The sequence below is a fragment of the Phyllopteryx taeniolatus genome, chromosome 20, assembly GCF_024500385.1.
Source record: "Phyllopteryx taeniolatus isolate TA_2022b chromosome 20, UOR_Ptae_1.2, whole genome shotgun sequence".
In the NCBI taxonomy this organism is placed as follows: domain Eukaryota; kingdom Metazoa; phylum Chordata; class Actinopteri; order Syngnathiformes; family Syngnathidae; genus Phyllopteryx; species Phyllopteryx taeniolatus.
In genome coordinates, this window is record NC_084521.1 from 16,972,216 (window position 1) to 16,997,661 (window position 25,446).

The following is a 25,446-nucleotide window of genomic DNA, read 5'->3' on the forward strand; positions in this document are numbered from 1 at the left end:
GTCAAAGAAAGGTTTTGGTAGATTGATTTGAGACTCACGAGTATCATTCTGGACGGCACTCACAAGGATCTGGGCAGACTCAATAGGATTAGGATTTGACTCGCAAAGGTCCAGACTGGAGTTTTGAGAATTTTGGACTGAATTTGTGAGGATCCCACCACGCCGCTCATAAGGAGTCAGACTAGAATCACAAGTATCTGGACTCACTGGGATCTGGACTTGACAAACTATCCAGACTCAACTCATATAGACCTGGACTAGACTTTAGCGGCATCAAAATGTGAAAGTTTTTTTGGTTGTTGTTGACATGAATGTGAGGACAACAAAAGCTCAAATGTCCTCGAGAAGATGTTCACAGCGCATTGAGGCGCTGGTGAAAGGCGACGAGAGGACGAGGAGGCGAACATCAGGAGTCACTCTGAGTAGTTGCTCCAGCGCTTTTTTTTTTTTTTTTTTTTTTATTATTGAGGGATTGATGATAGTAAATGCAGTTTCTACACTACGGGTCTCACAAGAGTCAGAGGAGGACCGTCATAGAAATTCCAGGCCGGCGTCGCAGACACGGAAAGAGCAACTTCTGTAAGCTTTGCTCCTCGACGAGGGCGAGGCGGTGCAACGCACGGTGAAGATGCGACTTCGGTGGCGCGCCTCGCCGCCTCCCGCAGGAGCAACTTCCAGTCTGGAGCACAGCAAGGGGTGAGTGACCAACTGTTGCCAGGGGCGACACAGGTCAGAGACGGAGGAAGACGAGGCGGGGCCGCAGCGCCTCCTGTTGGCGTGGCAGCAGGCAAACACGCTGATCCTGTAATCCCTGAGAGGAGCGAGATGGGTGGCACGCCAGAGGCGCAGGAATAATAACTATTTATGGGTCATTTTTATAGAATTTCATCAGTAACAGTTAAGATACTTAGATGCCGCCTGTTTTCTGTGTGTAAATGTCTCCCACGCTTAATGTCCCATTTTCAAAAAGTTCTTGATTTCACATTTTCAGCATTCATAGTAGAGGCAATCCTTATTGACGCAACAGTTTTTCTTTAGAAGAAAAAATATTACCGTTTGATAACTGCCAATAATTCAAATACTGGTATCGGTAAAATGAATAGATTTTCAAAAAAAAGCAAATTCAGCGGGTCACATCTTTACTGTTATTGATCGAATTATATGACAATGACCCTTACACAAAAACTTTTAAAATGTGTTTGCAAAATGCTTTGACAGAACAGGAACACAAACATACTGGAAAACAAAACAACACCCAATCACAGCCCAAAAACCCAAAAAAGACCCGCCCACCTGAGCAGACCGGCCAACAGCTGCGAACATCTGCTCAGCTTCTCTTCCTGCTTGGCCACGCTGGTACCGCCCTCGCTGCGGTCCAGCCAATAGAAGGCCGACGCGCTGTCGAGGAGCAGCAGCGCCAGGCCGGGCCGACGTGCCAAGCGAGCCTCCAGCGCGTGCAGCGTCAAGAGGAGCTGGCAAGAAGAGCGGCAGTGCGCCACCAGCAGGCGAGACAGACACGCGCGCACGCACGTGTCGCGCGACGACGGCGAGCTCGACGCATTGGCTGGAGGGAGAGACGCACAAATGAAGAACACACAAACATGAAGAACTTGCGAGAACAGACTTGCACAAAAGTGAAGCGTGCGCGCGCACGGACAAACGAATCCACAAGCAACCACAAACGCAAACACAGGAACCCACACGCACAAACAAACACGCAAAGTAACCCACGTACACAAAACACGTGAAGACACGCAAACAAATTCCCACGTACACAAAACACGTGAAGACACGCAAACAAATACACGGGCACAGCGGCAGCCGCGCACGCACACACACTTTTAATATTACAGTTTATTCACTGTATATTACAGTACTCCAACATCCTATATATCCATCCGTTGTCTGTACCGCTTTATGCTCACAAGGGTCACGGGCGTACTGGTCGCCAGCCAATCGCAGGGCACATAGAAGCAAACAACCATTCGCGCACACATTCAAACCTACAGGTAATTTAGAGTCTTCAATCAACCGAGCTCGCATGTTTTTGGGACGTGGGAGGAAACCGGAGTGCCCGGAGAAAACCCAAGCAGGCACGGGGAGAACATGCAAACTCCACACAGGCGAGGCCGGGATTTGAACCCCGCTGCTCAGAACTGTGAGGCAGATGTGCATATATATATGTGCATATATATGTGTGTGTGTGTGTATATATATATATACATATGTGTATATATATACATATATATATACGTATATATATATATACATATGTGTATATATATACATATATATATATATATATACGTATATATATACACATGTATATATACACGTATATATATACATGTATATATACACGTATATATATACATGTATATATATATACACGTATATATATATATATATACATATGTGTATATATATATACATATGTGTATATATACATACATATACATATGTGTATATATATATACATATGTGTATATATATATACATATGTATATATACATACATATACATATGTGTATATATACATACATATACATGTGTATATATACATACATATATATACACACATATATATATATACACACACCATGAGGCAGATGTGCATATATATATGTGTGTGTGTATGTATATATATATACACACACACCAGTATATATCTCAGTATATACATCAGTAATCAGCAAAAATGTCAACAATTCCGTTTTTTTCCTGTCAATATGAGGTGCTGTGTGTACATTGATGAGGGGAAAAATGAACTTCAATGATTTTAACAAACGGCTGCAATATAACAAAGAGTGAACAATTGAAGGGGGTCTGAAAACTTTCCGTACCCGCTGTGTTTGTTGATGCGTCGGTGTCACGGTCGACGTGGGCACGTACGCACGTACCAGCTTTGCTCAGCCTGGCATCCAGGATGCTGACCACCCGCAACATGTCCAGGCTGCAGTCAGTGTCCACGAAAATGACCTCCAGTTCCAGGCCGCCGGCCTCGGCGGGGAGGATGGCACGGCACAGGAAGTGGTACAGCAGCTCTGTCTTACCTGCGCCGCGTGCAAGCATTACAACATAGAGGAACGACGAGCCACTTCCCGTCACCTTACCTCACCGCTTCCTGTCACGCCAACTCACCTGTTCCCTCCAGTCCGTAAAGCTCCACAACTGCACCTGACGCACAAACACATGACGTCATCAGCTGGCATGCTCACCATAGACATACGTACATAGACGCCTCATTGAGTGCGTACATCGATGTGGCCGCCATATGGGCTGTGGGGAAAATGTATGTATTTTTGATTAGATTTGGCCATTACAACGTAATTTGGCCAACTAATATAAGACCAAAGTTTCGCAAGCAATTGCCATTATTAGTAGTTCAATTCATAAACTGTAAAACGTCACCGTAGCAACTTTACATCACAATGAATTGGGACAAAATTCACATCAAGATTGTCTCACGGTATCGCAAATACGAGCCTTGTGCCTCATCGGTGGCTCGGGAAAGGAATCAGCGTTTTATAGCATTTGGTTCCATCCATTTAAAAAATACATTCAAAAACAGTGCGTGTGAAGTTACTTTTTGTGCCAAAATGAGTTTCGGTGCGTACCCTTCAAAATAAAAGGATACAAGCTTCAAACAAGAAGTCAAGTTAAAACTTGCACATACAAGCCCTATTCCAATCAAGTCGGGACGTTGTGTTAAACATCAATCAAAACAGAATACAATGATTTGCAAATCATTTTCAACCTATATTTCATTGAATACACTACAAAGACCATATATTTCATGTTCAAACTGATCAACTTGATTGTTTTTAAAAAATAATCATGAACTTAGAATTTTATAGCTGCAACACGTTCCAACACAGCTGGGACGGGCAGGCTCATGTTTACCACTGGGTTACATCACCTTTTCTTTGAACAACATTCGATAAACGTTTGGGAACTGAGGACACTAATCGTTGAAGCTTTGTAGGTGCAATTCTTTCCCATTCTTGCTCGATGTACAGCTTCGGCCGTTCAACAGTCTCCGTTGTCGTATTTGACGCTTCATAATGCGCCACACATTTTCAATGGGAGACAGGTCTGGACTGCAGGCAGGCCAGTCTAGTACCCGCACTCTTTTACGACGAAGCCACGCTGTTGTAACACGTGCAGAATGTGGTTTGGCAGTGTCTTGCTGCAAAAAAGCAGGGGCGTTGCAGGGGTGAAATAAGACGTTGCTTGGATGGCAGCATACGTTTCTCCAAAACCTGCAAATTAATGGTGCCTCCACAGATGTGTACGTTACCCATGCCATTGGCACTAACACAGCCCCATACCATCACAGATGCTGACTTTTGAACTTTGCGTCCATAACAGTCCGGATGGTTCTTTTCCTCTTTGGCCCGGAGGTCACGACGTACACAATTTCCAAAAACAATTTGACATGTGGACTTGTAGGACCACAGAACACTTTTCCACTTTGCATGAGTCCATCTCAGATGAGCTCGGGCCCAGAGAAGCCGGCGGCGTTTCTGGGTGTTATTGATAAATGGCTTCTGCTTTGCATAGTAAATTTTAAATTGCATTTACGCATGTACCGCCGAGCTGTATTTACTGACATTGGTTTTCTGAAGTGTTCCTGAGCCCATGTGGTGATATCCTTTACACACTGATGCCGATTTTTGATGCAGTGCCGCCTGAGGGATCAAAGGTCACGGGCATTCAATGTCGTTTTTCGGCCTCGCCGCTTAGATGCGGTGATTTCTCCAGATTCTCTGAACCTTTGGATGAAATTCTGGACCGTAGATGATGAAATCCCTCAATTCCTTGCAGTTGTACGTTGAGGAACATTGTCCTTAAACTGTTGGACCATTTTCTCACGCACTTGTTCACAAAGAGGTGAAGCTCGCCCCATCTTTGCTTGTGAATGACGGAGCAATTGAGGGAAGCAATCATGGCCCCCACCCGTTCCCAATGAGCCGTGTTTCATGAGCATTCCTCAACTTTCTCCGTCTTTTTGGCCACCTGCCTGTCGCAGCTTTTTTGGAACGTGTTGCAGCCATCAAATTCTAAGTGAATGATTATTTGCTAAAAACAATTAAGTTGATCAGTTTGAACATTTAATATCTTTGTAGTCTTTGTAGTGTATTCAATGAAATATAGGTTGAACATGATTTGTAAAGCATTCCATTCTGTTTTTCTTTTTGTTTAACACCACATCCCAACTTCATTGGAATCGGGCTTGTATAAAGCTTTTGACGTGATGAAACCGAACACAGGGGCAGCTATGTGAGGTCAACTCTCAGTCAACTGGGTAACTGAAACAAAATAAAATCGTCAAAACAGTTCAAATGACGATTTTAACAATGCTATATTTAACTTTTAGCTGAAACAATTCCTGAATATAAAGTCACTTGGGTTAGTTCCACACACATTGCCTTTGAGTTCATAGGTTCGATATTGATGCTGGTTATAAAGAAACTCGAGTCAAATGTTCATTTTAGTCTATGCTGCAGGCTGCTAAGAAAATGGATGTTCATCATTTGGACACCCTTTTTTTAAACCATGCAAACTTTTGAAAAACGTTTTTTTTGACCCAGCCCCCCTAAAAGAAGTGGAATCGAGAATCGTTTGGAACCGGAATCGAACTAAGGAACCATAATCGGAACCAAAATTGCTCCAATTCAGAAGATGCCCAACCCTCGTAGTTGAGATTCTCCCTGGCAGATGTAGTGCCCTCAATGTATCCCATAAAGCATCTTAAAAGGTTGCCAGCCACAACGGTCACTAGAAAATCAAATACATCCCATGATGCATTGTGCACGTACAGAAAAATGATTTTGTTTCTAGGATACTGCTTGGATTTTAATGAGACAAATTCATAAGTTTTGACAGCAAAATATCTTCATATTAGTCATTCAAACTGCTCGAAGTGCGAGAGGACTCTGCAATTTTTTTTTTTAAATGTACCGGCATTACCAGATAACGAGCAAGCCTTTATTGCTCAGTGACTGTTTTTTTTTTTGTCCATGTCTTTCTGTCTCCAAAGCGCTCTCGGTCACTTGACCGTCTGTTGTCGTACTCGAGCGGCTCCGACGACCGGAGACAAATTCCTTGTGTGTTTTTGGGACATACTTGGCGAATCAAGAGGATTCGGATTCAATACAAATTGAGCAACACCTCACAGGACGGAATATACACGTATTTGTTGGGATTCTTTAAGTAAAATATACACATCTTCAAACAATAAGCTATTATAATTGATTCATTTGTTCAGTTTCGACGAGGGAAGGTCCACCAGTTGACGTTGATCCGGTACATAGTAATTATGTGACAGCAGTGACGTCACGCACGGCAGTCAACTCTCTGAAAAGCTTCGAGTGCTCATTCGGGAGTCGGCAACGAGTCAATCATTGTACGTGTACGTGAACGTGCTTGCGTGACTGACCAGGTCCGGGTCCTCCGTCTTGGGGAAAGAGGCGAGACTCGATGTCGCGAACACTTCGGCGGCCATCGAGTCGGGCGAACAGCTGCACACACAATTGATTGAGGAGGCGCACGTTATAGACGGAACCCGCCCGCAACTATCACCACTCGAATAGACGGTGACGGTGCACGTGGAAACACATCAAGTGGACGTACTTTACAATGTTGTTCAGTATATGGAGAAACATACTGTAAAGTGGATGTCATTTGCAACGTTTATAGACACACGTGGTAAAATGGAATCGTGAATGTTTCGCCATCTCACCTGCGCGCCACTTTCGGTCATTGCGCATCACTTCCTGCTTCAGTTTCTTCTTCGGTGGTGTTTATTAACGGTTGGCAAAGCAGTTTAATGGTGCACTTCCGCCACCAACTGGATTGAAGTGTAGACTTAAATAAATGCATAGAGAAGAACCTAAATAAATCACATGTGGCAAACATACCGACACGTTGTACTTAATTAGAAATACAGATAAGTGAAAAAAAAACCCCAGCATATTCCTGGTTTGTATAAATTCCATCCATTCATTTCCTGAGCCGCTTCTCCTCACGCGGGTCCCGGGCGTGCTGGAGCCTATCCCAGCTATCATCGGGCAGGAGGCGGGGTACACCCTCAACTGGTTACCAGCCAATCGCAGGGCACATACCAACAAACAACCATTCGCACTCTCATGCACACCTACGGGTAATTTAGAGTCTCCAATTCATGCATGTTGTGCATGCATGGAAAACCCACACAGGCACGGGGAGAACATGCAAACTCCACAGAGGCGGGGCCGGGGTTTGAACCCGGGTCCTCAGAACTGTGAGGCTGACGCTCTAACCGTACCGTTCCTGGTTTGTATAAATTAGTTGACTTAATAGTGGGACTATTAAGTGGTAGATGAATTTGGGTAGGTCCCCACCAAAGGCCAATGAATTTTTTTGTATTGAATGTAGCAAACAGACCACCCGCCACTGACCACGACCCCAATGATGAGGTGACGTGGTATAGAAAATGAATGTATGCAATCCCTCCTACTCGGCAAGATGGAAAGACATTGAGGCCAGCACAATGGATGGGGTCCCAATCAAGAGTACCACACATTGAGATTGAATGAGATTTACGTTCCAACAGATGGGGTCGCAGTAGTCTGACAAAAACGGAGGATGGAAATTCGTACGCAAACTAACCTTTTGACCGGAAATGCGTCATGTATTGCCCGTGCATAAGGTCCATTATTTCAAAGCTGTCATTCTTTGTATTTGTTGTTTATACAAATATGTGCATATTACACTGTCCAATTGATATCATTGTACTTGTTATATTATAAAATAAAGGAAAACAAATTTCAACGCTGACAAAAAAAAAATTCAATGCTGTCGCTGACATTCAAACGAGTCAAAGCTCTTGGAAGTTGTTGAGGCCGCCTCCCAGTGGCCTGGAGGACAATGTGTGCCGACACCAGCAAATGTTTGAACATACCGATTTATTTGTGGAAGCTGTCGACAAAACAACACGAATACACAACTTTTCAATAAATACATTTATAATCAGCACCAGACATTTCTGCATGCTTCATAAGGACAACAAGGAGAATAAATAGCGTTTGTATTTGCGGCGCTTCTATGTACAAAATATCAAACGTCACCACTCGCACTCTCTGGCTATGCGCCGCTCCCACCCCACACACACAATCGCGCCAAATCCAAAATCAAAACTGCGCGTCCTTTGCACGCGGCCCACTTTTGGAATTTCTAGTTGAGCTTACAACTGACAACTGTGCTCTAATTTCTCTCTCTCTCTTTCACTCACACACACAAACACAGTGTTCAAGTTCTTGTAAGGAAGAAAATACAATAGGAGAAAAAATAGTGTGTGTGTCCGTACGATGAAGGTGACCTTTTTGCCATCCTCATCATGTGACAAACAGGAAGTAGCGCACATCAACTTTGGGCAAGTCTTTGAATGGATGGCCCACTCGGGTGTGACAATGCAAACCACTGGGACGTGTCCACACAAAACACACAACCAACACAGAAATGACACATGTGGCATGTGATGTATGTGTGTTGAAGTTTGTCAAGCAAGACAAAAACAGTGCAAAAACACGTTGTCCACTTCATCCATTGTCAGTCGTCGGGCTCGTCATTTTGGGCTTTGTTTTGTACAGCAGCAGTGTTGCCATTGGAGGAGGCTGATGAGGATGATGAAGAGGAGGAAGCTGCGTAGTCCTCTACGCAGATGCCAAATACTCCAGAGCCACCTCATAACAAAACTTGTATTGTTCCTGTCAACAACAAAACAAAACAAAACAAAACATTAGAAAAGACCTTCAAATAGACCCGTCACCCGCGTGTGTCTGCGTGCGTGCGTGTTACCAGAAGGTCGACCATGTTGGGTTTGTTGTTTCTCAGCGTTTTCACCGCATGAAAAACATCCACACAACGCTGTTGCCGTAGCGTGTCACACACAATGTTGACACTGCAGAACACACCGCTGCGGCCCCCGCCATTCCTGAGGGGTAATGGGGCGAGGAATGATGGGGGCGTCGAGAAAAAAACAAAACAGTAAGTACATGTTCCAACTGTCACCAGCAGAAGGAGCTAAAGTACTAATGAGTATCACGAGTCAGCGAATGCAACAGTTCGTATTGTAGGCTAACTGGGTGGTAGTTAGTGCAGTTTGCATGTTGGATGAATGTAGTAGCGGATGTAGTCCGTGTGGTAGTGTTTTGGCGTACGTACAGGCAGTGTACGAGCGTGCGTCCGTCGCCGCCGTCGTAGTCGTTCTGCCATTTGTCCACCAGGTGGAGCAGTTTCAGGAAGGAGCGCTTGTTTACGGGCGTGTCCCGGTACCGGGGCCAGCCCAAGAACTGGAACTGTTGGACCATGCGGTAGCCATCCTGGGGCTGGGGAGGGAGACAACATGAAGGTGAGGAGAGGAACCCTCTCAAAAGCTCAACATGTGCGAGTGGGAGGAAGAGGAAGAAGAAGAAGAAGACCCGCTGAATCCAGAGCGCAGGAGGGAGGGGGGAGTGATTGGATGTGCCCCCCCCCCCCCCCACCCCACAAGTACAGTCGTACCTTGACCTTCAAGAGTGGCCACCATAGACCCCAATGGCCACGCCCCCAGGTGTCAACAAACATTTGGAAAAAATAATCTGGTCAAAAAGTTCCATTAGCCCCCCCCCCCCACCCCCCCACTGAAGATTGGTTCTCAGGTGGGGGGGACTTTGTTCAGCCCCCCTACCCCGCCTGTTGATGATTTTCTTTCGTGGTCACCCTACTTCTTTTTGGGCCACCCCTAGGAAAGTTTCCTGGCTCCGCATGCTCGTCACATCACGGACGCATCCCATTTGTCGCAGTCGCAGTCGCATTTGTTCTTGTCATGTGAACGACTATGTCAAAAGATCGGATTGAACCAAAAATCCCATTTGGGCATCATGGCCTCTGTAGTGTGAACGCAGCGGTAGAGCAGGACAGCTTGCGGGAAACGGCGCACGCACTGGTGTTGTTTTTGTTACCCTGGCGTTGTTGTAGATTCTGAAGATGCGGCTGATGACGTCCTCTTCCAGGTCGGCCGACACGAACTCCACCTGCAGCGAGCCCAAACGGTGGACCCCGTTCTCGGGCCAGTACTGAGGACACAGCTGGACGACAAGCGGGGAACAAGTTCAAACACGTTTCAACAATGAGTCCGCAGATACATACACGCTAACGCTGCTAACGCTAATTAGCTAGCCACCTCGTTTCTCGTGACTTCTTCAGCTCATTCGAATGCCTTAAAGAAATTCTCGCTTTGAATGTCAAATGATTTATATATATATATATATATATATATATGTGTGTGCAAATTCAGATATTGCTGGACAATATCACTGAATATATCACGTAATCTAAAAGATAAAATCTTTCTAAAATACAATATTAAAAAAATAGTAAAATAAATGAAGGCAAATCCAGTTCCAAGAAATGGTCTTATACTAGATTGTTTCCACTTGTTTAACAGCACAATACTGTCGGCTCACCGGGTAGATTACAAAAACAGGAACAAGGCTGCAGTGGATGTAAAAAGTATTTCAAAAAAGTATCCACACCCCAGTTCAAATGCCAAGATAAAGCATTTTAAAATCTTTTCTACCATTAATGTGACCTAGAATTTGTTCAACTCAATGTATTTATTTCTTTGTATCGTTTTGAGAGTGGAGGTAAAAATAACCAAGTGAAATAAACTTGTATGAGATTGACTTGGACTTGACATTTAACTTGCTGCCTTCCTGGCCAGGTCGCCGTTGCAAAAGAGATGTTTGGTTTGAACTGTTAACTGGTCGTTTACCTGGCTAAGTAACGTCGAAATAAAGAACTGTGGCTGTGTTCGGAAGTAACGGATCACAATCGAACTCGATTGTCAAATCGAATGATGTCATCGTGTGTGCGCGTGCGCTGACCTGCGCGGGGTCCACGTCGTTGAGCATGACGACGGCGGTGCAGTGGTAGTCCAGGACCAGACGCCAGAAGTCCTTGACGGTGTTGGGCAAAGGATGCTGGGTCACGATGAAGGCCGACGGTTGCTTGTAGCTCTGAGAGGCGCAGACAAGTTGCACCGAGTCACAAAAGTCTTAATCGTAAACTTTCAAGCAAATATCAAGTTACCGTGGCCAAAATCAACCGAGTCAAGTGGAGTCCCCAGACAAGCAAGTCTTAAGTCATGCAATCTTGCAGTCACATCTTAAAACGTCAGCACACTGTACTTGTGTTAGGCCTAAAAGACGCATCATGACAGTCGGGCTGTTTTGTCCCGATTCTGTCACCGCCTGACCAAGGGTGTCAAACGCCAGACTATCTTAGGTCTTCGAAGACGATCCTATAAGACGGTTCTGAAGTCAGAGGTGTGTTACGAGTGAATTGGTACCGATGATAGTTTCCAACCGGGTCGGGGCCGACAATCACTGTTCAATATTCACGAGCAAAAATCTTCACGTGTGGGGAAAGTCGACTGTCCTCTCGATCGTGCCCTGAAACGGAATGTAGCCAATCAAGAAATCAAGGAAGCGGCCATAAATCAAATAAACATGTCCAACCCGATGTGTTTTGGGTTTTTTTTTTCGCATAAAAGTATTCACCAGACGGTAAAGAGTATTTTCCAAAGTCTTTTAGTCTTCAATGTTTTGATTGATAACATTGCCATTGTACCACACTCCCGCCTCCAGTCCCTTCGGGAACACCAAGTTGGCGCAGCACATCTGGTAGTGTTTCTTCTTTGTTTTTGTTAGCTCACGTTTGATCACAAGAGATTTCTGTCTTGGCGGAGTGGATTCGAGATCTTTGGTGGAACAGAATCTCTCTGTGTTGAGATTATTGGAGCACACCACACCCAGTACAACCAAAACTGTTCAATGCCTGCTTTTGACACAGTCTTTCATGACAGACAGCTAATCACATTCTACTAGCCACAGTCAACTACACCTCCCTATTTAAAATGACGCAACCAGGGTCAGTCTCCGACAGTCATACATGCAAACGCTACAACACAACCAAGTGAGAGTTCTGCCTTATCATGTTTGCCTGTTCCTGTCCTCGTGGCTGTTGAGGATTCTGCTACAAGGTCACAAGGTGTGAGTTTCCACGTTGGTGCTCGCTGCGAGTCATGGATTAAGACGTATTTCCTGATCTTCTATGTGGGGATGATGGAACGTTGCATCACTTTGGCCCAAGACAACTTGCCTATCTTCAAAGCCTGACCCTCTTAGCTGTGAAATGAACTGCTCAGTATCCTGTCACAGGTGATCTTACATTGATAATTCAAATCCTTTCCAACTGTTGCAGTGGTTCGGTCCTTCACAACACTTGCCTCGTGTCAGATATTTTTATCTTCATGTGTGGGGTCAGTCACAGATAAGATTTGAAAAATCCTCCTGTGTACCAGGACTTGCTTAGCTGGACCAATACAGATTCACAATGCCGCATTTTCTTACTTTGTCATCTCTTCCAAATGCAAAACTAAGTTTGTCTTGGAGCAGGTATCGCTGAGCTAAACTGTGAAGTTAAAGAAGCTCGAAGCAGATATCCTCAATTTACGGAACAGCTCGGTTCAAAAAATGAGCAAATAAAAAAGCGATGGATTGACTTTTTAAAGACGCACGCAGAGGATGAGAGGAACGTCAACACAACCACCTGACTCCGCAGTGTCAACTTTCAGCAGAGGCAACACGGCTTGGTGGGTAACTTGATACGAGTGAACGTGGCAGTGCCGACCGTTGAACTACCCGGGCTTCCTCCGACCGCGCCGCCGTCGTCAGGTGCCGTGTTCGGCCGTGACAATATGTCACCGGCCACGAGTGCGCTGATTTTGATGATTCGAGTCCACAATAACCATTAGATTTTGTGCTTTGACATGGTCCTGTATAAGCTATCACCCCCTCGGTATGTTTGATTGCTTTTGGCGCATCCATTTGACCGAAGTTGAAGAAGTCCCACATCCTATAACTGGCGACTTCGGTCCAACCGGAGTCGAGTCACGTGACCCGAGTCCCCCACATGACACATCGCGTGACAGAGTGTGAGGTGAGGTGAGGCGAGGCGAGGCGAGGCGCGGCGCGGCGCGACGTACGTCCATGAGGGCGGCGTTGATGTAGTTGGAGCTCTCCCCGTCCATGGTGATGAGGAAGGGCAGGCAGCGGTCCGGCGGGAGGACGTCCATGCAGCGGTTCTTGTCATGGTTGCGCGGCAGCAGCGCGATGCTGCAGTCCTCCACGCGCAACGTCGGCGTCACCATGTTCAACGTCTGAAACGCACACGCGCAGACACACGTAGTCAGTCCTCGCCATTGGCCAGCTCACCAACTGGCAAAAGTTTCTGTCCACCACAAAACTAATGGCTGAAAAATGCAACGATTGGCACCTGTGCAACTTTTTTCATAAATATACAATTTGTTTTTGGTGTTTTTGCAAATCCGATAGAGGATTTTTATATTTCAGGAAATATGACATCACTTTTTTGGGAAAATATCTTTTTGGGGACGATGAGGATGGAGCCGCCAGGCAAGAGAGCGAGAGGAAGACCAAAGAGAAGGTCGATGGACGTCGTGAGGGAAGACATGAGGGCGGTCGGTGTCGGAGAGGAGGATGCCGGAGATTTACAGGCTTACGTGGGAAAGGATGACGCGCTGTGCCGACAAGCCCGAAGGAAAAGAAGAAGAAGAAGAAGAAATATCGTTTTGGGAGGAAATATAGTCAGCCCTTGACCATTGGTGCATCGCCATTGGTTTTCTGTGGAACCCGACTAAAACTACCGATTGCAAAAGGCGGCAAATGGCTCGGACGACGGGGCGCCCCGCCGGTGGCGAGGCTTCCGAGCGCCAGGAGAACATACATCTCCTGGGAACGCTCAAAGGAGGAACAGTAGAAGCAAACATCTACAGTACAGTTCTCCTCGTATACAGTCCATGTACTGTATGTATAAGAGGTACTTTTTTGTATTCTTACTTCAAAATGTGAACTCTTATCCTTGTTAGACTCTACAGTTTGATACGTGCTTAGCCGTAAGCTATTTATTTTGTAGGGTAAAGTTGTAAGAGGAGTTTGAAATGGTAACGGGTTTTTTCAATCATATCACCGGGGTAAACCAGTGTAGTCCACTGCCTCCCTCTAGTGGTACGTAAAACAATCACTGAACTCAACTTTTTTTTCCCAATCCAATCCAATCCAGTACATTTGTTGAGTGCAGTTTAGTTGTATTTAACTTCTCCAACGCATTTGAATGGAATCATTATTTAGGTGTCATTTCTTGCCTATATTCAAGCCCAGTGTTCATTTTCAAACGAGGCCAAATAGTACAGAGGTTTACGATAATATTCAATATACTTTGCCTTGTTTTTGACGAAGACTACGTTACTGTTTTTAATGTCGGTACCTGGAGAGAGAGCCAAGTATTCTTTTGGGAGGTGGTGCTCCGGTTTCAAGGATTATTTTGTGATGATAAGTTAGACTGCGCTGCAAAAGCGCGTACCCGAAACTCCTCCTTGATGGGACTGGAGTTGGTCTGAGGGTCCAGTCGGTTCACGTCGTAGTAGATGGAACGAAGCTGGCCGGCCGGGACGGACGTGTCGCCGCAAAGACACGCCTCCAAGATGGCGTCGTGGATGAAGACGTACTGCTCCTGGCGGCGCACGCAAATGGTGGCGTCACCTCTCGATGACATCGCGCTCGGTCGGGCGCGCGTACCTCGGTCTGGACCATGTTGACCCGTCGCGCTCGCAGCTCTCGGACGCAGTTGTAGATGTCGACCACGCCCTCGCGCTCCGCCATGTCCAGCATGATGTCGATGACCATGAAGCAGCCCGTGCGACCCGCTCCCGCGCTAGCACGCGCACACACAATTGTTCAGGTTGCATCACGTCACACAACAACAAGTTACACGAGGCTGCGGAATCATTCCAAGCATGACGTGACTCGATTGGCCCGTTGGCAATGACCTCTCAGGAAACCCGAGTGTGTCAGCTTGCCGCGTTTGCTCGTATAATCGAACAGCTATCGAACGGAACGATTCCATGCCTTCGCATTGTCAGCCATGGAATTTTCACGGAGGCCGCGGTGCGATACCGTGTGCTGCCACGCACCAATCTACACAGATCCGTGTGTAGATTTGGGGTTTTCGTCTTGGAAACATGAATATTTGTCCTTGCAATCATTCCATCGTTTTTTATTTCCACCCTTGTGTAGGAACCCTGAAATGATGATGATCAAATCTAATCCAACAACAACACAAATCTAATTTACGAGTTTGAACAATAGTTTCCCTTTGCTCAACGAGGCAAATGACAATGAATGATTCAAAAGACGTTTCGCTCTTTTGCTTTGGTTTTGCTTGAATCTTGAATCGCCCGCTAAAGATTTTTGTTTTTCGAAATAATCTAGTGAAGCCTCACGTATTCGCAGCTGGACATTTGCCAATTCATTTGTTTCCCTTTGGAGCTTCTCCTTCTTATTTGCTGATATAGTCCCATATTTGCAAGGATTACTTTGGCACCATGTGGTACCAAGGAACTATGTCGAGGAGTTTCATTTGAAAAAAAGTCATGATTTGCCACCATCTTGTGACACCTAAAGGCAATTTTGTTTTTCAGGGGGACATATTTATTTCTCTATCTATTTCCCACGTTTACTGCCCTTTTTCTTTCTTTCTTTACGGAAAATATGAAAACAAGTGTTTCGTCTTGGGAAAACAAGGATGCAAACACGATGCTTCGCGATCACGATCCCCCCCCCCCCCCCGCCTGACCTGCAGTGCACCACGGTGGGGCCGGCGGCGGGCGGCGTTTTGGCCTTGACGCGGCGTATGAAGCCGAGCAGTCCGGTGGCGTGAAGCGGGACGCCGTGGTCGGGCCAGCCCGTGAAGTGGAACTGCCGGATCTCCCGGATCTCGGCCACGCCCCTCTGGAACACACGTGAGCGATTAGCCGTCGGGGCCGCACCCCTCTCGAAGGACGAGCCGCGATGTCGCCGACCTTCTCCACGGCGAAGGTTCGGATGACGTATTCGGACAGCAGCTGCGTTTCCATCAGCGTCACGGAAACGTCGCCGAAGATGTCGCTGTCGTCGGGCCAGTACTTGCAACACTTCACCTGAACGCGGGAACGCATGGAAACACGTCACGCGAAGGCACAATCAACCCCCCCAAAAAAACAACAACAACAAATCACATGTACGCAAGCAGCAGACGTATTCAAGCTAATCACTCTCATGTTCATGGCAAGCAAATGCGGCGTGTGTCACTTTGAAGAGGCAAACTTGTGAATTTAGGAATTTAGCACATTATTTTGTGCTGCTTTGACAACAGGGGGCGCTGTTGGCACAGATATGTCTGGACAGATGCACTCTGGGAAATGCAGTCCCGCACAGGAACACAATGACACACACACACACACATGCTGTCTGTGCGGTGTGCGGGCGCGTGTGTGTATTGACTCACCCGCCCCACCTCCACCAGGTTGGTTACCATGACGATGGCAGCCGTGTTCTCCTGCCACACCATTCGCCAGAAGTCGTACATGGTCTCCTGCATGGGACCTGTAGTGAACACGCACACAGACGCGCGCGCAGATGTAACGGCGTGGCGTATCGGCACGTGACGATGTTGCGAGTGCAGTTGTTGACCTTGCGTGGCGATGTAGTTGTTCGGCCGGCGGTAACCCTGCAAACCGCACAGCAGAAGGAAGAACCAATCAACTTTTCCGCTCGATTGAGAGCTCCCGGAGTCATTTGGATTTCATTGTGGCAAAAAGAAACGGACGCACACGCACGCGCATGTAGGCACGCACACGCTGACTTTTGTGTTTGTTTACTCAGTCAACACTACATGCATCCAGGATGACCGCTGTTGCCACGGAAACCGAGGGCCCCCATCTTTTGCATTGACCTTTAAAGGCAACCGACTATTTATTGTGTGTGTGTTTGCAGGCTGCTTCGGAGTTGATGATGAAATGCAACCCGGTGATTTGGAAAGTTGCGCTTTCAAGCACACACAAGCATTGAATGTGTGTGTGTGTTACTCACGTCAACATAGTTTGCATTGATGTAGTCAGATCCCTTCTCTCCGTCTTGAGGCTGCAGACGCACACGAGAATGGTCGTCTACAACACGCACACGCACACACGTGTGTTATAAGCGTGACCCAACTTCTGAGTTTTTCAAGATACAAGCCGTGGTTCGGCCCATTTTTGGGGTCTTTTGACATCCGTTCATACGAGTGTATTCTCCTGCCCCGGTGACCAAGGCAGGCACACCAGGACCAGCACAATTCATTGAATTGAAGCATTAAATCCTCCTGCAAAAATGCTCCGAATCTTTTAAATTGTACGACTATATGTCCTTTGAAAGTACAATATTCCAGACTGCTATTTTCATCATTTGCACCATTCAAAGGATGATCTGTGATACGAGTGTTTTGAGCGACAAACGTGGTCGCGGACCAAATGAAAGTGGTCGACTGCAGTTGATTCAACAGATTCAGATGTCAGTCTCCCTTCCTTAGATGAGCTGTTGATTTTCATCGGACGCCCCTCAAAGGCTGCTTTAGGATTTGGTTTTTTCCCCCTCCTTTTACTTTGTCGGTTGCTCCTACTTTTTGTTGGGGTAGTAATCTCCTTTCCCTCACAGGACGAATAACGTATTCTCTCTCTAAGTGAGACGACGCGTCGGGGCCGTTTGCGTACGTACAGGCGATGATGTTTCCGTAGCGATTTTTCATTCGGTTCTCGTCCTTTTTGGCGGAGTCCCAAGGTGCCGACTGACCCTCGAAGAAACTCTGCGCACACAAACACAAAAACATTCCGAGCAAATCGAAACTCCTCTTTTCTGGAGAGGGCATCGACTGTATGCGCGAGAAAACGTCTGCACGTGTGTGTGTGTGTGTGTGTGTGTGCTGTTTGCGAGAGAAAGCTGCTGAAATCATGAAAATGACTTTGCCTTCCTCCAATTCTTTGCTTTTTCCTTCCTTTGTTCCTCATTTCCTGCCACTCATTTGCAGCTGCGTGTGTGCGTGTAACATGCTAGTGCTACGTGTCTTTTATCCTGACGTGACCTTTCCTGTCATCTATTCATTGATAAAACTGCAGGGGGCGCTATTACACTGACTTGAAGACCTGTTACTAAGTGTGAAGACATAATACCGTCCAACATCTATTCGACAGTAAACGCATGAATGCGCCAAAGAAAGTCTTGTTCTCGAAGGAGAAACAATTTGCGACGTGTGAACGGATGAATGAACGACTGAAGAAATGAAACAATGAACGTGTCGTTGACAAGGCAGCTCGTTAACTTTCTTACCTCGTTAAGCTGTCCAATCGGATGAATTAACAAAGAAGAAGCAAGGAGGTTAATTAGCATGACCATTATTATTGTCCACATTAATATTTGCAAATATGATAAATATTGTAAATATCATATGTTCATAATGAGAGTGCTGTTAGATCCATCGTAATAAAAATAATCATCATTATCGTTGTCGTTATCATGACACGCACACACATACTGGACTCAATGTACACACAACTCTGCACAAAGTGTGTGCGTGTAATGGATGAGCCCTCGGGGGGCGCAGGCTGCTGGTAGGCGAGGCAAGTACACACTCACACACGCGCGCCCGCCCGCCCGCAGACGCCGCACACACCTCATACTCCTCCTTGAAGCCGTATCCTTCGGCGCACTTCATCTGCGTGATGTGCTGCAGCAGGTCGGCCACGCGGACGGCGGGATGCAGCCGGGCCGGGTCCGGGTGGTAGGGGGGCGGCTCGCGGTCTGCCTCGCGCTGCTTCGCGTGGTTCTGGACCAGGCTGCTGGTCTCGCTGCTCAGCTCGTCTGCGATGCAAAAACACACGACGGGGGGACAGTCGTCGACCGGTGAACAACACCGTGGGACCGGGACCGCGCGGTGCAAAATGCCTTCCCCGGTCACCACACCACAACACACGCACATCACATTCAAGGGGTGCTTTGCAGATTTGGGGGATTTTTAGAACCCACCGCACCCAAGTCTGATTAACCCCTCAGAGACAGAGGCACGGATGATGAGGTGTCAACCCGCACACACGCGCTGGCCTGTTTCCTTGGGCTTCAGGAGCTTTGCCGAAACTATGTTGGAATATCCAGCCCTGGAAACTCGAAAAAAGGGCCCATCCCTCGTTTGCTAACAATTGGGCAAACAGAAGCCGAGCGAATTAGGGGATATCCGGCAGCCGGGAGGATCCCGAAGCCATGCGGAAATAGCGACATGAGCTTTAGCACCTCTTTTGGATGTTTCATGGAATGTGTGTTCCAAAAGATCAAACGTGAAACCCATCCATTTCGGCTTACTTACGCTAAAGGCCCCCTTATACTCCGGCGGTCGCGCAGCATCACGTGACCGACGTAGCTTGACGCGCGCATGGCAAAAATTGAACGCCGCGGAGATCATCTCTCGCGATCGGTCGGTTTTAGTCACATGCTGTGATGATGTCATCAGCGTTCCTCCCGGTTCCGCGTAGCACCTGCGCCGCCGCCTTCTCGATCGATTTTGCAGCGTAATTCAACGTATCGTCAGGTCATCTCGGTCCGTTTGTTCCACGGTCGCCATTGTTGTTGCTTTGTTCCTTGTCACGGAAAGGAAAGGAAAAACGGCCACAAAACGCAGAGGAAACTCCACCCTGTGGCGTCCTAGCCAATACCGGCTGTAGCGACTTGGAGGAGAACTGCAGCGCACTTTCAAAACAGAGCGCGTGGGTTGCGCTCGAGTGTAAAGGCAAACTGCGAGCGGGATAGCCGCAGTGACGTCAGCGCAACGAGAAGCCTTCACACTCTCGATGACGTAGAAGCAGAAGTTAGCAACGAAGCGGCTGTGCAAACGCTAGCTTAACTTTGCCAGCGCGGCTATTTTGTTGAAGCTGGACGGCGTTATCACGACGGCACACTTTCACCATTGCACGCCGCGATGAAGGGTCGTGTTTGAGCGTCACGCGGTGACGGACTTTTGGGGCTGCGTGGGGTGTTTAGTGACGGGAGGCTAAAAACTGCAAATGCCCCCTTGAGGTCACATGACTGCAGAGCCCATTATTGCCATGAACTATTTTCACACTGCAATAATCAATAAAAAATAGTCTATCGTCTCTCATCTTTTTAAAAATATGTATTTACTGTACAAGACCAGATCCAGAACTGAACCAGAACGACTGCTGGTCCAGATACTCTTTTGTCCCAGATCCAGTCATAGTTTGGATCCAGTACTGTTCCAGGTACTCTCCCGAATCAGATCAAGTAACGGTCTAGACGCAGACCCGAACGAGAGCGAGTATTGGCCCAGATGGCCGGTTCCGGTTGCAGGTGAAAAGAGTTCCGTTGCGTTGCTTTCCGCAGACAAACGTCAGACGACGCGTGAGTCACTAAACTCTCTGCTCTCATTGGCTGCACTGCTTCCAAAGGCCAACACAAACCAACCAATCACGGCAAAGGGGCGGGGAAAGGCGATGAGATGAAGGCGGCAGCTTGCCATGCGTGACATGACAACAAATGGCGACTAATTGGAAGTAAGTGGAGGAAACGGGCTTGTGATTTGGCACTTTCACTCAAGATGACGTCACAGAGGGTGGTGGGCGTGGCTCCATGCAGTGAGGCGATGCCCCCCCCCCCCCCCCCCCCCCGGATGCGTCAACTTACCATGAATGGGAACTTTCATACATCACAGACGACAAGAAGAAGAGAGGAGAGGAGACAGGTTTAAGCAACAACTGGAGCTTTAGCCTACAGCTGCAAGAAAGCTAAGCTAGTGCGAACACAAAGCTAGCATAAATACGACGGCTTCTGGCCCTTAGCCCGCTTGCTAGCTGAGTTAGCGGCAGGCAAGGCCGTCGAACCTAGCCTAGCTCTTCAAATTGAATCTCATCAAACTAATGTGAGCGGTCGCTGGCATGTATGTCGCCGCTTTACAACCCGTAAAAAGAGGAATGACTACTTTCCTATCAGCCGTTTTCGACTCGGCGAGTGAGGACAGACATACACATATTGCGAAAGACTCTGGCTGTGTTGGGAATCATTCACTCATTTTTTGCCCTGGAACGCAATGCACTTATAGATCAGGATTTTATGGCGTGGAGCTAGAAAGTCCACTGAAAATCCCTTTGGAGTGCTTCGGGAGTGGGATTTGTATATAGCGGGCGTAGTTTGTTCCAAAAACATCCACTGAAAATCCCTTTGTAAAGATGATGATTTGATTTGCAATCGATTGTTCATCGTTCCCGACTCCCGAATCGCCAACTCAACATTTTGATACAGTCGACTTTAGCCTGTGAAGCCCGAAGCACCATTAGCCTCTGAGGTTAGCATCGCAGCTAACGTTTAGCAAGGGTTACCTTCCTGCATGCTCTTTCTCTCCGCGTGAAAGTCAAAGAACTCTGACACGTGAGCACGTGTCCATGCACAGGTCAGAGGTCACAGATACGTAGCGGATGCGGGATGGAGTGACGGACGGAAGCTGGCGGACGGACGAACGGACGCTGGGCGTTTTCCAGTCAAGAAGCAAAAATGTACTTGAAATCAAATCGAGATGAAAAAAGAAATAATATTTGGTCGTTTTCCATGAAGAAGCAAAGAAAAGGAAGCAGGGATGAGGCAAGGCACAAGGTCGCTACGTCCTGTCTGTCTGGCTGTCTGTCTCACCCGCCCGCTTCCTGCCTCACCCGCCCGCCCGCTTCCTGCCTCACCCGCCCGCTTCCTGTCTGGGAGTTCAAGTGCGTTTGCTTCCTGTCCTACAGGAAAGACAAGAAAACACGGCTCACCCAAAATGGCGGTCGGCACCGACGCTTCTGTCGGAAGCACACGCAAAAGTCGAAGGTATTGGTTAATTATAGTCATAATGGAAATCTACTTAATTTGTTTCATGAATGAGAGAAAGAATACAAACGGTTACCTGTAAAGTACGACTTGGGAATCGTGCTGCAGTTCGTCTTCAAGGTGAAGGACGACGCGGAAGACGCTGTGCACGCACGCGCACACACCTCCATCAAGCAAATTGTGTATTTGTGCGTGCGGGCGTGTGCAACACTCACTGTGTCCGTTGAGAGAGTGCGCGTGTGTGTCCACCATCGTTGTGTGCTGTGAATTGTTGACCATGAGAGTCATTTCCTGTCTGGAGTTGAGCGTTTCCTTCCGCTTCTTCGCCAACTTCCTGTTCACGCAGAAAACGCCACACAGGCCTCATTCATTTTCATACAATTGGATCTGATTGGATCATTTGATTTCCTTTTGACAATCAATCATTTGACTGATACGGGGATCTGAATTATTGGCAGTTGTTGTGCATCAAAAGCTCATAACTGTTTCTAACTTTTTTTGCCAAAATGTCTTTATCGTTAGGCGTCCGAAATGAAGTCTCATGATTTTTTTTGCAGACGCTAATAACATTTTGGCGGCACGGTGGCCGACTGGTTGGAGCGTCAGCCTCACACTTCTGAGGAGTTTTTCTTGAGTTTTAAACATTTTCTTAAAAAACAAAGAAAAGTTTCAAGAAATAACTGTTGCTTTTAGTATTTTCTCCTTCTAGATGTTGAGATGGCGACTGGTTAGAGCGTCAGCCTCACAGTTGTGAGGACCCGGGTTCGATCCCCGGCCCCGCCTGTGCGGAGTTTGCACGTTCTCCCCGCGCCTGCGTGGCTTTCCTCCGGGCACTCCGCTTTCCTCCCGCATCCCAAAAACATGCGTGCTAGGTTCATTGGAGACTCTCAATTGCCCGTGAGTGCGAATGCTTGTTTGTTCGTATGTGCCCTGCGATCGGCTGGCGACCGGTTCAGGGCGGACCCCGCCTCCTGCCCGATGACAGCCGGGATAGGCTCGGGCACGCCCGCCACCCGCCTGAGGAGAATGGACGGATGGATAATAACATTTTGGATTTGTCTCCTCCTTGACATGAAAGCTAACCCAAACGCACGCTAGCGTCCGTTTTGCTTCTTCTTCCAAATCCCTCAGGCTGTAAGAGTTGCTGCAATGCACCAGAGGGACCTATGAGCTGAAGTGCCAGGATGAGGGAGCCATTTTGGATGCACACAATAGCAGACAGCAAAATAAGCTGTCCTTTCTGAGATATAAATGAATATCTATGAATTTGCGAACGTGTCGGAACTATTGCACGTCTTTACCGTTATTACAAGTGTAATTGCTTTAATGAGTAGTTGGGCTCACTTCCGCACTTGTATCTGCAGAGTTTGAAGGGCAACGTATGGAAGCTGGGTTATGTTTTTACCATGATGCACTTTTATTTCAACGGAGCCCCACCCTTCGCTCCGCCATTGGGTCCGATCCGCAAAGCTGCGGAAGAATTTAAGTCGGCAAAGGACAGATGCACGCGTCTCAAGGTCGGGTGTTCTTTTTCTATGCATCACTACTTTGCGGAGCTAAGTGACACAATTAGTACTTTCAGCTCAAGTATAACGCTATAAAGTTTAAATCGGAAAAGTTTAGCCTGTAAATTGAATGATAGTTTTGTTATATTATTGAATAAAGGTGTTCTTCACAAATGAAAGTCATCATTGATGATGATTTTTCCCAAACAGGTTTAAGAAATCCTCTTGTTTGGATTCCATTTGTATTCATGAACTGCCACGAAATCAGCGTTAGGCGTAGTTTAACGGAAATTCAACAAAAACCGATGTCCGCGGCAAATCCGCATATGCGTGCCAGCACTTGATCGAATGGCCTATAGGAGCATCCGGTGACTTTGGCTTTGTAGCTAGGGTTAATCGGCACGGTTGATGAGCTTAGCTGCTGAGAACCGGCGAGGCCTACGAAGTCGCGGACTCGCTGAGCAGCGCCAGCCGACACGGGAGCGCGGCTCGTCGGCCGCATTGGCTTGCAACGGTTCGGGATCTTTTGACCCAAATTCTTTGCCTACGACACCACAAATAGTGGAACTAGTATCCGTCCGTCCGTTCTCTACAGTGCTTATCCCTTTCGAGGCTCACGGAGCTGCGACAGGAGGACAATCATCAATAACTTTTGAAAATGCAGCTTGGGAGACATTTACCCATAGAAAAGCAAGGCAGCGTAGAAAAAATGAAAATGACAATATATCCACGTCCACATCTATTCATCTATATTTGTGTGTGTGCGTGTGTACATTTCCTTCAAGTTGACTTTAAAAGCTTTATGTATTTTTCTCTTTCTATTCCGAGTGGGCAAATAAAAACATCCATTTGTCTGATTCGCTTTGAGACACACACACACACACACACACACATGCGCACACAGTTCGACTCTGACCTGAAAATGGAAAAGGTAGCATTCATATATATAAATAAGTATAAAAAGCGGCTTTTAAAATGAAAAGACCTGTGTGCGCGTGTGCGTGTGCGCACTCCCTGAGGCGAGCGGCCGACCCCGCCCCCTCGTGTCTTCTTCTCGTGTGCTTTGAATCAGGATTTTTTTCCCCAACAAATATCAAGAAAACATAGTTGACTTCTTTTTTATAAGAAATATCAAAATACACTCTCAAATCTGAAATTTGAAAGGCATTTTCTTCAAATAAAATAGAAATATTTGTTTGATTGGAGACTACATGATAACAAAGGTGTGAAGATCAAACGAAGATAAACATAAAAAAACGTGTGGCGTTGTTTTTGCCTTTGTGACTGATGTGCACGTCTGCGGAGTCAAACACACCCCGGAAACATTGAACTCTCATTAGAGCCCACTCATTGCTAACACCGCACACATGCCAACACAAACTCGCACGCACATGCGCACACAAATACAGAGTAGCCTGCAGCGATTCAGCTTTAGGCGGCAGAAAAAAACAACAACAAAAAAAACAAAAAGAGTCCAATAGTCTTTCATCTAAATTTCGGTCTCATCTTCAACATCTACAAACACACACGCGCACGCGCACGCACACGTACACATACGTAGAGTACTGTATAGAGTTGAATGGCGACCATTCCATTCCATTACTCATCTTCAACTTCCTCACACACACACTCGCGCGCGCACACACAGGTCCCCTCGCGTTGACGATGATTGACAGCTCGCGCTCCACGTCTTTAGCCTCGCCCCCACATTTACCGTTTTTTCATGAGGAGGACGAGCCCGAGGAAGATGATGACGAAGAGCAAGACGCCGGCCATGGCGCCGGCGATCTTCACCGTGTGGTCCGATTGTTTCTCCTGATCCGGTTCCGGTTTCCTGGTGACCGCGCCTGAAACGAGACGCACGCGCGCCCGTCAGCGTTAAGCTAACGCTGCGTTTTAGCACCACGTTTTGGCTTGTCCACAAAAATCGAGACACTCACTCAATTGCTTTCTGGCTCGCTCGCTCACTCACTCGCTCACTCGCGCATTCATTCATTCACTCGTCCGACCACTCGCAACATGACTGAGAAGGCAAAGGGTGGCAAAGGGAGAAGGATGGAGGCGGAGTCTGGAAGTGGGCGCAAATGGACTGATTGGACCAGCGGCCCCCAAACTAGTCA

The 25,446-nt window shown here is 47.1% G+C and overlaps 2 protein-coding genes across 4 annotated transcripts in view; both read right to left on the minus strand.

The window, feature by feature from the left end:
* Positions 1–441: 441 nt before the first annotated feature.
* Positions 442–6,781, minus strand: xrcc2 (X-ray repair complementing defective repair in Chinese hamster cells 2). The gene is made up of 6 exons (XM_061759152.1): positions 6,746–6,781; positions 6,443–6,524; positions 3,142–3,177; positions 2,844–3,053; positions 1,294–1,564; positions 442–811 (listed from the first exon to the last, which is right to left on the minus strand). Exons 1-6 carry the CDS (start codon positions 6,764–6,766, stop codon positions 532–534), a joined length of 900 nt encoding a protein of 299 aa, XP_061615136.1. The 5' UTR covers positions 6,767–6,781; the 3' UTR covers positions 442–531.
* A 1,151-nt stretch (positions 6,782–7,932) lies between these two features.
* LOC133469898 (receptor-type tyrosine-protein phosphatase mu-like) overlaps positions 7,933–25,446 on the minus strand; it is a 70,349-nt gene continuing 52,835 nt past the window's right edge. For 2 of the 3 annotated variants that reach the window (XM_061757489.1, XM_061757491.1), the window contains 18 exons: positions 25,041–25,173; positions 22,037–22,155; positions 21,898–21,963; positions 18,631–18,818; positions 17,679–17,766; positions 17,016–17,092; positions 16,617–16,653; positions 16,432–16,529; positions 15,968–16,084; positions 15,742–15,896; positions 14,685–14,820; positions 14,470–14,619; positions 13,073–13,246; positions 10,911–11,042; positions 9,987–10,112; positions 9,208–9,371; positions 8,842–8,977; positions 7,933–8,750 (listed from right to left, as the gene is read on the minus strand). In XM_061757489.1, the coding sequence (XP_061613473.1) occupies positions 8,697–8,750; positions 8,842–8,977; positions 9,208–9,371; positions 9,987–10,112; positions 10,911–11,042; positions 13,073–13,246; positions 14,470–14,619; positions 14,685–14,820; positions 15,742–15,896; positions 15,968–16,084; positions 16,432–16,529; positions 16,617–16,653; positions 17,016–17,092; positions 17,679–17,766; positions 18,631–18,818; positions 21,898–21,963; positions 22,037–22,155; positions 25,041–25,173 (2,150 nt within the window). In that variant the 3' untranslated portion in view covers positions 7,933–8,696. Of the gene's footprint in view, positions 8,751–8,841; positions 8,978–9,207; positions 9,372–9,986; positions 10,113–10,910; positions 11,043–13,072; positions 13,247–14,469; positions 14,620–14,684; positions 14,821–15,741; positions 15,897–15,967; positions 16,085–16,431; positions 16,530–16,616; positions 16,654–17,015; positions 17,093–17,678; positions 17,767–18,630; positions 18,819–21,766; positions 21,794–21,897; positions 21,964–22,036; positions 22,156–25,040; positions 25,174–25,446 lie in introns of all 3 variants that reach the window. The other variant, XM_061757488.1, reaches the window with a different exon arrangement.